This window comes from Pygoscelis adeliae, unplaced genomic scaffold (genome assembly GCF_000699105.1).
Source record: "Pygoscelis adeliae isolate BGI_AS28 unplaced genomic scaffold, ASM69910v1 Scaffold135, whole genome shotgun sequence".
Classification (NCBI taxonomy): Eukaryota; Metazoa; Chordata; class Aves; order Sphenisciformes; family Spheniscidae; genus Pygoscelis; species Pygoscelis adeliae.
In genome coordinates, this window is record NW_008824908.1 from 3,432,630 (window position 1) to 3,447,071 (window position 14,442).

General features: G+C 42.0%; 2 protein-coding genes across 2 annotated transcripts in view; both read right to left on the reverse strand.

Moving 5' to 3' along the window:
• The window catches only part of MURC (muscle-related coiled-coil protein), a 19,713-nt gene extending 7,646 nt beyond the window's left edge, over nt 1–12,067 (reverse strand). The window contains exon 1 of the mRNA XM_009324932.1: nt 11,560–12,067. Within this exon, the coding sequence (XP_009323207.1) occupies nt 11,560–11,970 (411 nt within the window). The 5' untranslated portion in view covers nt 11,971–12,067. The remainder of the gene's footprint in view (nt 1–11,559) is intronic.
• A 971-nt stretch (nt 12,068–13,038) lies between these two features.
• The window catches only part of TMEFF1 (transmembrane protein with EGF-like and two follistatin-like domains 1), a 54,728-nt gene continuing 53,324 nt past the window's right edge, over nt 13,039–14,442 (reverse strand). The window contains exon 10 of the mRNA XM_009324951.1: nt 13,039–13,713. Within this exon, the coding sequence (XP_009323226.1) occupies nt 13,629–13,713 (85 nt within the window). The 3' untranslated portion in view covers nt 13,039–13,628. The remainder of the gene's footprint in view (nt 13,714–14,442) is intronic.

The window sequence follows — 14,442 nt, forward strand, 5'->3', positions numbered from 1 at the left end:
ACAAAACTACAATGCTTTGCTAATAATCATTTTCATTAACATGTGCAAATTAACATTAATTATATAAAGACTTCTATATATAAACATAATCCCTTCTTTTCTGAAAATGAACTACAACACAGCTGGATAATAATTCCTCAAAGTTTGTAAATTATAGCCCACTCTGTCAGCTGAAATGGTAACAAAAATGTTTCCAGAATGACTATTCTGAAATTTCAATACGTAGAGAAATGAATACAATATGGTGAATAGGGTATGCTGTTCATATGAAGATTATCTTTACAAAGGGAGAAGGCAGAGAGACTATTTTCTCTGCAATATTTAAGCTGTCTTTCTTTGGGAGAAGAACAATTTTTTCTGTACTTTTTGTCAATTGTTTGCCAGATTTTTATTGTATTTAGCTTTATAGTCTTATTAGCTAAAGAAGAGAGCGCTTTAACTGTCATACACGTGTTAGAGTTAAGACTTATGAACAATAACGCGTGAGATGAAGGCCTTGTAGACAAGACCCAGAAACTAGAGCTGCAGGTCCTGAGGAACATTTTTCATTCTGCTACAGACTCTGAGAATGATCTTTGCCAAATCTTTGATTTTCTCTTTTTTCTTGGTTTCTGCACACATCTTGCAGAATCAAATGTAGCAAGGCTAAAAATTAGCATGAGTTTCTATCTCCTCTCAAGGTTTCTGGATGGAAGATGTTACCAAAGTGGAAAGTATTAGTGAAACTGGCTAGCATGTTGGGGGGGGTCATAATAAAAATACAGTGATTTAGGCTCAGTAGGAGAGCTTTCTCATCTGCTTCCTTTCTCTCTCCTGCCCCTCCCCATTTCTTCTTATCACTAGGTATCAATGGGGTAGAGAGAAGGTAGGAGCTCATCCTCCCTAAAGCAGGAACAGTAAGTTTTAGCACCAGGTGGGAAATTGGTGCGGTCAAAGTATGTAGCTACCAGCTCATTTATAGACTCACTAAAAGCAAAGACAAAACACCTACTGATTTCAGTTGCACAGGACAAAGCCCTAAACCGGGTGACAGCTTTCTTCTTGGCTTGAAAGCAGATGGGACTGGAAATAGCAGGGCTGGGCAGCCCAATCTTAGAGGAGGGCGAGAAGGAGTTGAGCAATTGACGATGCTACTTGCAAGCTTTTAGTTAAAATTCTACTTAAGCATTTTGCTAGGAAGGACTCGTATCTGCCACCCCCACCTCATGGGAGGTAAGGGAGGATCTTCAAGCTAAATTTGTAAGTGTTCAAATAAAATGAAGACAGGAGATTATTTCACAGTAAAAGATGATACCAAGCAGTCAGGTATTTTTAACCTGATTTCTTGAGGAAAGAGGCGTGCAGTCATATGGTCTGTCTATTGGTTAATACAAAGGACATGTACTCTGCTTGCCCCGCCTACTGGCAGAAAACAAAGACATGCCTACGCCAGAACCAGAAACCATGAAACGAACCTGTGGAAGCTGATCATTCCCCTTCCCTTTCATCACTCCAGCTGACTGGGAGGCACCTTTTGTTGCGCTATTCTTGTCTGTCTTTCCCTTAGTGATCACTTCTGTGTAAGAGATTTCTTCAGCGAAGGGCTCTGCTGCTGCGAGCTCAGAGGCGATGTGCGCACCTGGAGAGGGCACACCCTGCAGAGGGTGCTCACGCCGGTCCCGATGTGCTCGTTGGCCATAATTTGAAAAGTTAGTCCACCTCTCAAGAAACTGAAAATAGACCTGAACCTTTCAAAACAAAACAATTTTTTCCCTTCTCCTCCAAGAAAGATGTTTGGAAGTCAGTCATGTAAGTGGTTGATTTGGAAGTTGTCTTATTTTTGTACAAAAAGTGTAGCATATATGCTCACATGACACAGCTCCCACCTTCTCACCCTTACACGGCCTCTCCACTAACACATAAACATTTCGGCATTTCCCACCAATCTGAGAAGGGAGCTGAGCTCAGACATGGAGAAATAAGCTCTCTGCTGAGGAGCCTGCTGTGTTGTGAGTCATTCTGTCTGTCCTCCCAGCTGATGTCTGTCCTGAGCAAACACGCCCGTGGCTCAGGTACCTTGCTTGTAGATCTGGACCCGACGTTTTTGGCAGGTGATGGGGGTGCTGAGAAGAGGGTGTGTGTGTTATGGATGTGTGTAGGCAGGGAGAAGGGAGAAAGGAGTCAGATTAGATGTTGCGTTGTTGAAACTGGAAGTATTTTGGAAAAATGCATGTATGTGGAAGGAAATGAGGTCTGGAAGGAGAAGGGCTTCCAGAGGAAGCAGAGGAAGGACTGAAGGCATTGGTTGCAGTGATAAGGAGAAAGCCTGGAGACCTTTGCAGTTCAGCCGGGCAGAGAGAGAAATACAGAGGCCACAAAGCTGTGAGGTTAGTTAGATCCACTGCTTAAGAAACAACTTTAACAAACAAAACTTAAAGGTATAACACCGTAACAGAACGGTCGTACAATTCAGGAGTGGCTGGTGATGCCCCTGGCACAGTAAGTGTGCTAAGAAAGCATTTTAAACCTGAACTTCGTCTTTTCTTGGGTTTTGAGTATTTAACTTCTCAGATGTGCCTAGCCAAAAAAGTTTGAGGTTTTAAGGGCCTGGCTGAATACAAAGTAAACACGTGAGTAAACCTCAGCTTTGGTGAAGAAGGCCAGCGTGGCATTGATTTGAGCGGATGGCTCCGGGGACAGTGAATATTGAAACCCCGATGTTTCTAACACTGGGTTCCCGAGAAAGTCTGACTCCATCATTGCCATTTTCGCCCTCTGCTCCCATTTCAATTTAATTCACAATTAGAAAATTTTCGAAGGGATGTAGTTTGTGTCCTTCACACACTCCTTTCGCTCTGCGAACTTTTCATCGGCTGCCAAAATTGCGGCTGCTCTGCACCCACGCGTGAGGGCGCTGACCAGTTTGCAGGCACTGCCGGCGTCTCCTAATCTCAAGGAAGGGATCACAGCAGTAGCATTGCTCTCCCATAGGATCTAACAAGGCATTTATGAAGGAAGGCTAACGCACCTGCTCCTTCAACTACGCAGAGCGCAAGGTGCTGACTCTTTTTCACCTCACAGAAACCTTAAAACCAGTACATAAATTATCTCAGACGTGGCAATGCCCCTAATCAATGTTATGAGACTCTTGAGGCGGCGATGCTCGGGTAATTGAAAACTGCGGGGGAAAAGAGACTGTCTCAAAATGTGCCTCCTTGATAACCCTGCCTGCACTGGCAGGCTCTTCTCATCTCTGGGCAGGGAAAGAAGGGAAACAGCAGAGCAAATTGTTTAGCGATGTCTCAGGTATTTTGCTGCAGCTGTGTCCTGGCAAAGAGCAGGTGGGCTCTAACAGCACCTTTCTCTCTTACTGCTGAACTAAGGAGCAAATAAGCCAAAGGGGCTCCTGGAAGAGGAATGTCATGCCTTCAGTGAGGTCAGTGAGGCTGTGCAAAGGAAAAAGGGTTGTTAAAAAAATTCCCTCACAAACTTGTTAGCTAAATCTCCACTCTTTAGCTTTGTAAGCACAGGTGGGATCAATAATTAATAGCAGCAGTAGTATTATTTTCATTAAGAAAAGGTGTGTTGCTGATTTAGAGTCCACTGGATTTGCTAGACGACGCAGTGACAGTATCACTGTACAACAATACTTAGGCTTTAAGTACATTAACACTTTTAATGATTATTTCAGTAATAATTTTATTAGAATGTAATTTAAAAATAAAAACTAATGGGATATAAGGCCATTTTAATGGGTGTGGCCAGTTCAGGAGTTTTACTCCCTGAGTAAAACTTGTCCTTTCATGGTTTTTTGCACACATATTCCGGGTTTGTATTTCGAAGCCCAGACTGGGCTTCTAGAGTCGGCAAGGAGAAAAAAAATAAAATACATTGTCTTATGTGTAAATATATGCTAGAAATGCTATAAACCAGTTTGCATTCTCATTTCAAACAGCTTCAAAATGTAATTCTAACAAGCTTTAATAAAGGCAACTGTTATCAGCTCTCAACTATTATCTAATTTCAATTAAAACTTCAGCAGAACAAAATTTTTTAAAATACAAAAAACAATAACAGAGAAAAATGGAATGACCAAATAAATAATTAAATCATATATATATTACAAAATCATATCTTTTATATATATAATTACATTATATATATATATATATATATAAAATCAAGACTCAAAATGCTTCTAAAGAAACTGCTCGCAGGAAAAGTAGGGAGGAGAGACAGATGAAACTCCGTAACTGGGAGACATTGTGTTGTACAGGGAAAAAGGTCACGGCAAATGATCTTTCAGCCTTGGGATGGGTGACAGGGAAGGTGCAGGTGGTGATTAACACAGGCACAGATGGGACTGGTGATCACCTGACGACTCTGAAGCAGAGCACGAAGCAGCAAAATGGTCGAAGGCCACCCAGCGCCTGGTCCGGTGCTGCTGCCGTGTCTATGACAACTGGTGATGCAAATGACTGGCAGCGTATGGGCAGGAAACTGCATTGCCACAATGTTTTAAAAAAATCCTAGAAATTTGCATGCTAAATGAATGATTTGTTATTCAAACCGGCAACCAAAGTAAATCACTAAAACATCTCCTTGAAATTATTCTCTAAATCAATACGAAACCGCTGATGAATAACCAATTACAAATCATTCAGTACTTTTACTCATATTCTAACAGTTAAGAGTGAAGCTCTATAAATCTCAAGCGATCCTTTCATTTTTTTCTGCAAATATGCCATTTCAAAATTTCTGCCATCAGGCCAAAAAGCTGCTCAGATGAGAGATAAACAGGATTATTTTAGAAGGGCACCTAAGGGATTTCATCAAGTAAAGTAGATAGAGAATAAACACTTCAGCACGCAAGACTTTATGGCCAAGTGCTGTTGCTTGTATTTAGAATTATTTTTACATAATGAAAAAGCAGCCTGGCCAGAACAGTCAAGCCCTCTCAATTCTCTTTTGTGAAGCCTAATACACATCCCTTTTCTTTAAATTCTGTCAGAAATTCAGTAATTTAACCAGGAGCATACAATGACTATAAAGAAACTCAGCTCATTCTCTCATTATCTGACTGCAGCAAGCTACAGACAACGAGCGAGCGTTACCCAGTTATACCACATCACTCGGAGAAGCCCTTGGCTCCAGGCCACCACATGCTGCATAAAAAAGACTACTGCAGCTCCAGGGGAACATTAAAGCTTCACACTTACTTTGCTTTGCTGTTGTTTTATGGAGCTAGCCTAGGAAATAGTTCTGCAGGTCAGTCCGCAGGTTTGCAATCAAACTGGCGAAATTTCTCACTTCCAGTTTATCTGTAGATACCAACCCTTTGTGAGTGGAGGAGAAAGAGCGATCACAAGGTGTGATAAGACAAAAAATATCTTTGGTAATGTTTTGATTCATTCATTCCTAACAAGGTGACTGCTCTTGCAAGCTAGCTAGAGCAGGGAAGTGCTCTCAAGTACAACAGAAACTCAACCATAAGCAGGAGTTGCTGAACTCATCCGCCCAAGCAACCATGTCTCCATATGAACCCGCTTCTGGACAATCTTTCAACTCAAGGGAGAGAACAGGTACTTATGAAGTAGAAACTGTATCCAGAAGTAGATGTCTACAGCAGGTCAGGTGAATCAGACTCTATACGTTTTTCTCTGCTCGTTTGAAGGGAGTCTACAGGCCAAATGTACAAACATCTGCGTTACTGATGTCTAATGCCTGGCAAGATGGATCCTGTCCCAAATTCAGAACTTGGCTGTTAATGACTTCACATATCCCTCCCATCTGTGCCTGCCCTGTTCTGATGAGCTTTATTCCTGTGTTAAAGGAATAACTGCAAGATTCAGCTGTCTTCAGTAGTGCTGAGAATATAAAGCCCAACTGCATGTCCCCAGAGGCAAGTCCATTTTTGAACCTGGGCCTCAGGCATGAAGGGTATCACTGAAGATACATGTGTGCCCACAGCGGCCAGCTACAGCTCCTGTTGATAAGTCACTCCAGGCAGCCTCTAGGACCGTGGGGAAGAGGCACAACACAAGAGGCCTATGATGTAGCTACGCTCTTCTGCTAGCTTGCACGCCGACCACAAGCAAAGCCCTGAACAACTGCATCCAGCACAAATGTAAATTAACATCAGCTTTGTTTCCACCACTCAGTGGAGTGGAGAAAAATCAATGGCAGCCAGCCCTGAGGAGATGACTGCCTGTCCCTTGTTAGGATCACCACAAAGGAACAGTTCTGGGGACTCCAGTTACACCAGATCAATTGGTGTAGTGTCAAGTTTATAATCTACTGGTGTAGCGTCAAGTTTATAATCTGCTATGAACACAGTCCTGTGAAATATGCAACCTATTTCATTTTAGGAACACAGAAATGGCCCAACAGCTACTTTTTAATTTTTTTTTTTTATTTCCCTTTCTCCTCTTTCCTTGTGAACATGTCCCTAGAAATACACTTTTTCTTTAGCGGGTAAAAGCAGTGTTTTTTTTTCTAAAAATCATGGGTAATTTATGATCTTCTTGGCTGCCTCCAGTACTTCAGCACTGGCTCTGCCACTCTGCCAGCGGTTGGCTGCACAGCACAGGGCCAGCTCAGCACTTTGAACTGCAGGACCAGGCTTGACACTGCAAACAAAGGACTCTTGCTACAACCTACTCTGACACAACCGTTGGGTTTCTTTCATTCTCTGTAATCTCAGCGACGGCAATTACCTGTCCCAGCTGTAAAAATATATAAAAGGTTTATGCCACAAGACTCCAACAAAGGCCCGTGTCATTGGGCTGCTGAGGCCTCTGTGTCTGAGGCCAGTGCTCTGCTGTCACAGGTAGTCAACCTACACCACCTTTTTCTCATTAAGTTTTCAGACTTCACTTTAATAGCAATTTAGGTTTTCTTCTCTCCCATGGGTTCTAGCAAAGGCTTTGTCCAGACCCTCATGTCTCCAGGACTAAGAATCCATTTCTGGCTTCCGACCTGAGTTGACTCATGGACAGCTTACACCCATTTCATCTTTTTGACGGTGTTCTTTACTGGACTCATCATCCGTGCCCCAATGTATGTATAAATGACAGCCACAATGTCTCTTAGCCTCTTTTCTTGCTGGACTAAACCAAGCTAGGACCTCCTGGTCTCCTCTCATTTACCAGGGCTTCCCATTGCTCTGATCGGCCTGGTAGCTGTTTTCCAAACCTGTTCAGTTTGAACACAACTTACTTCAACAGGGGTGATCAGAGCTGTACGTGGTAGTCCAGGTGGGCTCTGAAGTGTTTTGGACAAGGGTACTGGCAGTCTCTCTATCACTTCTGGAAATATCTTGCCTGAAGCATTTCATGCCCACATACCACTTTTTTTAAGAGCTACACCATCAAGTGGGCTTTTGGTCGTCTCCTGAGCAATTAACACACCATTTTCTGTCCTTTCCAAACCACGGGGCTTCAGAAGACAAACTAACAACAAGGGCTTCTGCTAAGTACAGGAATTGACACTGTGTACACTTAGATTAGCATTACTCCAGCTCTAAAGATGATTTGGTTTCTTGTCTATATTTCTTTCTCTGGACTCACAGCACCTCATTTTGAGCATGTTTTATTAGTATCCACACCTTTTTCTGTGCCAAGAACTTCAACGAAAATATTAAACAGTTGACAAAGACAGTCTTAAAAGCAAACCCTTTTAGAAACCCATCACAAACTTCACTTCCCATTTCAACACAATCCACTGTCATCTGTTGCTTTTCCGGATTATCTTACCTTATGAGGTAAGATATCAGGTACATAAATATGAGAAAGGATAAGACCTCTCATGTTTCTGTGAAACAGAAACTCAAATATGAGTTACCTAGCACAATCTGCTCTTGGTGAGCTATTTAACTCCATGGTACTAAAGATTCTGTTCTGCAGAGCCCCTTCTGAGCCTGCCATTCTTATGCCCAAATGATATCAGATGAATGGCAATGGTTCAGATCGTTTCCTTTGTCTTTTTTAAAAAGAAGTGTTATATTTGCTGCCTTTCATGTCACGGTTACTCTCACAGGTTTTTCTCAGAATAGCTGTAATTAAAACTCTGTGCCAATGGATGGCGAGTTCCTGCACCAGGTCTTTCAGAGTCCGTGTTTGCAACCTCATCTCTTGAGCTCGTGACACCCTGACTTTTACTGCCACTTCAGATGGAAGCGCTTCCACTTCAGATTTTCAGATTATTGTCCCCATCTGGATCTCACCATTTTTACTGTCCAAGCCATTATGCTGCAGAAGGACGGTGGCCAGGAAAAGCCACTTATATTTTAATTTATTTATGCATAATATGAGCGGCATACACAAGGCTGCTTCTGCTAACCTCTCTCCATGTACGCGGTGGAGCAATCGCAGGGCAAACAAATCAGTTGTAACATGTTTGTGTAGGCCAGTCAAGCCATAACCTTACTTGCTTTCTGACATGTCCACTGCGACTGTCCACTAATTTTAAACATCAGACAGCAGTGAGTGAAACAAATGCATGTGTCCCTTCATAGGAAGTTGTTACGCCTTTATGGTGCTTACATAAAATAATAATAGAAAAGAGCCCAGTAACTGTAACACGGACTTCCTGGTGCCTGTGTGCTCACATTCAAAGAGGGACTTGCAGAACATGCAGAAAAGCAAACGAAACAAATTCTTTCAGGATTTAAAAAAAAAAAAAAACCAACCTTTAATTTCTGAATAATTTAGTCAGAATGAGTTAAAGTGTTAGATGCTCTTTGACTGCAGAGAAATGATAGCTCTCACAGCTGGTTATTCAGACTAACCTGAACAGAAGTGAACGGTGACCTGCACAACCTATAATGTACTTTGCATTCCCTACTATACCCTTAGGCACATAGCACTCCATGGTCAAAGACCATGGAGTAACCTGGCATTTTTATTCATGCAATCAGCCTGGAGAGGAGAGCTGCCTGCTACCAAATCTTTTCCTCAACCACATGGCCTTTTAAAAATGAATGCTCTCAATTTCCCTAATCATTATGCTCATGGATGATCACTTTGTCTCCTTTTAATGCGGGGATATTGCCAACTCTTTTCATCATGGCTGAGGTCTCTTGGGACAGTCTCCTCCAGCCAATGGTCCTTTTCAACCTGCCTACTCCTTCTATCAATGATAAGATCAAAGCTATCCACTTGAAAGAAAATCTTTAGGATTTAGTTGGTGTTTCCCTTTTCCTCATATGCCAATGTTCTGGGAAAAGTTGAAACTAAAACCCACGTGCGCTCACCCACGTAGGCATTCGATGCTGGCTACGCAGAGGTCATTGGCTCCATCACAAAAAAATCTCACTACAGATGAGCTGTCACTCACAGCCACCAAGTAAACAACTTGGTTATTCCCATTTGTAAAATATAGTGAAGGGAGTATGCTGATCCTGTAGCTATTAACAGACTCCCACTCATCGTAGCTAAGCTTCAGTCATTCAGGTCTTGGCGCTCCAGCAGTATGCCTACACTGGTGTAAATCAACAGTGTGAAAATCACTGCACTTGTGTGAAAGAGACTTTCACAAGTGCCCCTGTGCCTTAGAGCTTCAGCACACTCTTGGCTACCTAGCATGTTCCAGTTTTTGTGGAGCAATGCAGTTCTCTTCCAGAAAAGTGTTAAATGTCAGATCCTGGAGGATCAGCATATCTGCTCCTTTTCCGAGCACGAGGGAAAAGGTTCTTCAATCTACCTTACAAAAGGCTGGCAGTTCTCAACTACCGTAGGAAGCTAGAAAGACACCAGTCAAAAATGCTGTTTCCCTTCCTGAAAAGCACCGCCTAAGAATTAAACATACGGAACAGGGCGCAGGTCGTTCTTGTCCAGCAAAACCAGCAGAAGGTTCAGAAACTCCTACTGAAGGTGATTCTTAGAGAAAGTAAGCATTGTGAGAGGCACCTTTTGTATGAAATATCTGTAAATACCAACACCTGTTCTTTATAGCTGTGTGTAAATCAATTTCCACAATATTTCACTACATTTTTAAATAAATGACAACTCATGTCTTACTAGGAGAAAAATATACATTATGTAATGAATACTCTTTTAAGAACAAACATTTTCAAAGCATTGATTCTGCTGCAAACATTACGGTAAAGGCCCATCAACGAAATGGCATTATGCCATTAACCAGGGGAGATACTTATTACCTTTAGCTGGGAAATTATTTGCAAGGAAAAAGCAAAAGTGCCTGTTTTCTATTCCATCATGATGGTGCAGCTTGCAATAATTGTAACAATAGGCCAAATTGTGCCATGCTTTCGCATGAACTTCCATAGTAAGTCATTCAGCCAGAAAATCTGGGAGGCACAATTTGGCTGCATGTGGTACTAACATAACATTAAAGAGGTAACATTTTCTACCTTCAGCTTTTTTTTCTTTTTTTAGCTATTTCTTCCCAGTAGCAGAAAATGAAGTAGTTAAGAGAGCTAGATTATGCATAAGAATTTGTCAGCTGTATACAGTGGTGAATATACTCAGTTAAACACACGGCTCCATTCATTGCAAGTAATGTTATTTATGTACAAACAGACGCAAGACCAAGGTGTAAGGCTGGGCGATGGGGGTGCATTGTGTTACTCACGAGGGCTGGTCTTTTCAAGAATGCCTAACGATGAATATGACTCATTTGAAAGAAGCTTTGGGGACTCACTGGTATGAAAGAGAAACTATGCTTCTGGCAAAAGATTAAACACTCCTACTTTATATTGACTTGGGGAACTGTGAAGTTTCAGCAAATGGCAGGATCAGACCATTAAGCAACTGGGTTTCACAGCACTCGCTAGCAAGTGACAGACCCCATGAACTGCCTGCACTGTCTACTTGTATGAATGTAGGCGAGACCATGCCATTTCATGACACTTCTGTTGAAAGTCAGTAATTTATAACAACAATGAACATCCTACAATGAGGTCAATGAATGAAAATGTATAATTTGCTTGCCCGATATGATTGGAAGAACAGTGCTGCATTAAACCATTTCCAAAGTAGAGCATGCAAGGTACTATTTGCTGTCATGAAGAGTTTGTGGGTCTGAGCTTTAGTTTGTGCATATACTGCTATAGACTGAGACAATGAAAAAAGCCCCAATTTGTCAGCAGTACGAAAGCCTGGGTAATGCTGCAAGTTAAATCAACCATATGTTTTGAAATTAGTGTTAGAAGAAAGTTTGTGTTCCGGGGAGCCTGCAAACACTTTTGCTATTTGGACTTCTACCTAATACGGTGAAAAAAATAACAGGGATGAATGTCAGGCATGGTTTGTATGACAAGATTTACAGGGCCTGCCTCATATTACCTTTCGGAGAGGCAACAAATAGTCCTTGCTGATCTGCAGTTAATCTTACACGACTGGCTCAGAAACCTACCAACACTAATAATAGACCCTGTGTGCTGCCGTCAGTAGGTTCAAGCTGAAAGGCATTGAGGAGCACAACTTAGTGTTAAAGAAAGCATAAAATAACTCTCACGTTGGATAGACTGCGTCTTTTGGTTCATTAGCCGATGCCTACCGGCGGCTACCAAGGAGGTGGCACAATGAGAGTGCTACAAGAAATTAGGCTCGCGGTTACCTGATAGATTACGACCCGGAATTTGTTTTTCCTCAGCATCTCCTCTTGTTTGGCCTCCACCTTCTGCACGCTGGCGCTCTGCCTCTCCACGCGTGTCCGCACCTCCTTCACAGTGGAGCTGACTTTGCGGGTTTTCTCCAGTAACTTGTTCACCGTGTAGCCTGTATTGCCGTGAGCCTGGGCAAGCTTTAAAATGTCAATCTGTATGGTCTTGATGGCATTCTCCATCTCCCTGTGCCTCTCCTCTATCCTTTTCTGGCTCGCCTGCACGCTGTCCACAATGTTGGCGACTTTGTCCAGGACCGTCACAATCGTGTAAGCTGCATCTTGTTCTTCTTCCTCCTCGGTGACGCTGGAGAGGCGATTTTGGTGGGTTTTGTCAGCCTCCGAGGTGATTTCGCGGTGATCCATTTTGCCTGCCTTCGGCCGGGTCGGCGGGAGGCGAAGTTTCGGTGATCCTGCCAGGACGATTCTGGCGCTGCTGCCGGGAGCCAGGGCGACAGCTGGCTCCAGCGATGCTCAAAGTGGGGCGTGAAACACCACTCCTGGAGCTTGGTCAAATACTTCTGACTACAAAATATCCACACATGATTGTTCGGATACTTTCAGCAACATGAAACCCCTAAAATTAGGAAGCAGTGTCTGGAAAGGAACACACGTTTAAAGGGTCACGCTTCTGTACTGATGAAGTTATTAGTGTTAATCCAGGAAAGTTAAGTAACTTACTAATTAAGCAGGAAAGCAAACTTGCATATTTTTAATGATCTACTTTTGTTTTCGCGTTACTGGAGCACTTTCCTCCGAGGGAATTCAAAGAGCAGTCAGGAAAACTAACACGGTTGTTTTTTCCAGCAAAACAACTTCAGGTCTTCAGCTTGCTGCAATTACCACATGGGGTAACAAATAAACACACTAAACCAGAGGCAATATAGTGAAAACGTTGTATTGTGACATGCTTTTCCAGTTCAAAATGTTGAAAGCATTTTTTTTTATTGAACAAATTATTAAATCCTACATGCAAAATTTTGAAAGCCTAAACTACATGTTAAAACAGCTGAACACATCCTATTCACACTTTATCTCAGGATCTTTCAAACGACAACTAACAGTCTATTAATATAACTATGACCAGCAGACTAATTTGGATGGACTTCTTTAGCTCTTGAAAATACTCTATACAAGAGCACTAGTAATTCATTCACTTTTATTATTTTTTTTTATTTTAATCACAAACACTATACAATCCGTATTGTAGGTGTTAAAACATGTATTTTCTTTAAAAAAGTTTAAGAAGTATTAAAACAGCTTTAACAGTGATAAAGTAGGCTTTATTCCAATTATTTGTGTTCAATTATTCAACACCAATTTTTACAATACCTAAGTCTACTAAGACCTACTTCTTTTGGACCTGTGCCATCTGCCCTACCAGGTAACTTCCCAAATTATGAAATTTATAATTTTCCTCTTTAAAAATAAATTGTTGGAATTATTTATGAAGATGGCAGTGCTTAGACCCAGCCCACACATTTTATAAATATGTTACAACTACACACAGCACACAGCTTCACAGTTCATGCGATAGGCAGTGTCTAAAAAATCAGTTACTAACTTCCAAAAACATTTAAATATCTACGGTATTTAAACACAGTGTTTTCTAGTTTCTCATAAGAAAAGTAAGCTGTAAACATTTTTACCTTTAGTTCATGCCTTGTTTGCTAGGTAATATGTGGACTTTTTTGTTGGTTTGTTGTTTTTTTTTTTAATCTACAACCATTGGTGGCATAAATCTGTGTTCCCAAAAATATTACATTCCATGGATAAAGCACAAATCTATTATATAACCATGTGATACAGATACAGAAAATGAACTACTGTATTCAAAAACATAAAAATAAAGATACTAAAACAGTCCGTAGCTGTTAGAGCTGATGCTTTCAGAATACAGACCAACATTGTTACACTAAAAATGTTCAAAAATAAGGCCTCTGAAATAAATATTTCCATTCTTTAAAAAAAGATTTAATAAAAATGTACATCACATGGTCAATGTAGGTATAAAAATCACTAAGTTAAACCATTCTGGATGATGTATCTGAAGTAAAATGGCCTAGGTTTTGCTTCTGCCGACGGCCTCTATTGTTTTTGGGGCATTTTCTGTTAAAAAAAGAGAGAGAGAAAGAAAAAGGAGGGCTGATTTTATATATGCTGCATAAAATTAAGCCTAGCAATAACACATTGACTTAATTTTCTGTACTTAGCAATAGCAAGGAGCCTATGAGCTGTGCTGACGGGGGGATGCCCCTGCTCTTTGGCACTGCTCTGTCACCTGGGGATGTCCGTGGGACCCCAGATCACTCAGAAGGGAGTTCTGCTTGAACTTGAGACTGAAACTAGCAAGGTGCTACATCCTTTAGCCTTGATCCAGCAAAACACGTACCATGGTGAATAATTGCACTGGCTTTACTTTATACATATTTCATACTTAAATTCCAGTGGATGGTAAGACTGGATCAATCAGCCTTTTGAAGTGCTGGACCTCCAGGTGCCCTGCTGGTCGTGGCAGCCCCTGAGACAGAGCCCACCCAGGACTCTGTGGGGTGACTCAGGCGATCCCTTTCTTGGGAATGGTAGCGGGGAGGGGAGGCTACAGGGGTGGCTTCTGTGAGAAGCTGCTAGAAGCTTCCCCTGTGTCTGACAGAGCCAATGCCAGCCGGCTCCAAGATGGACCCGCCACTGGCCAAGGCAAAGCCAGCAATTCTGAACAGGACGGCACTTACTCAGCCTGTCAGACAGCGGGCAATGCACGATGGAGCAGTCCTGCTGGGACGGAGCAAGACAGACTGTCCCCGAGAGACTGTGAGCTGGGGAACGGTCGTAGGGAGG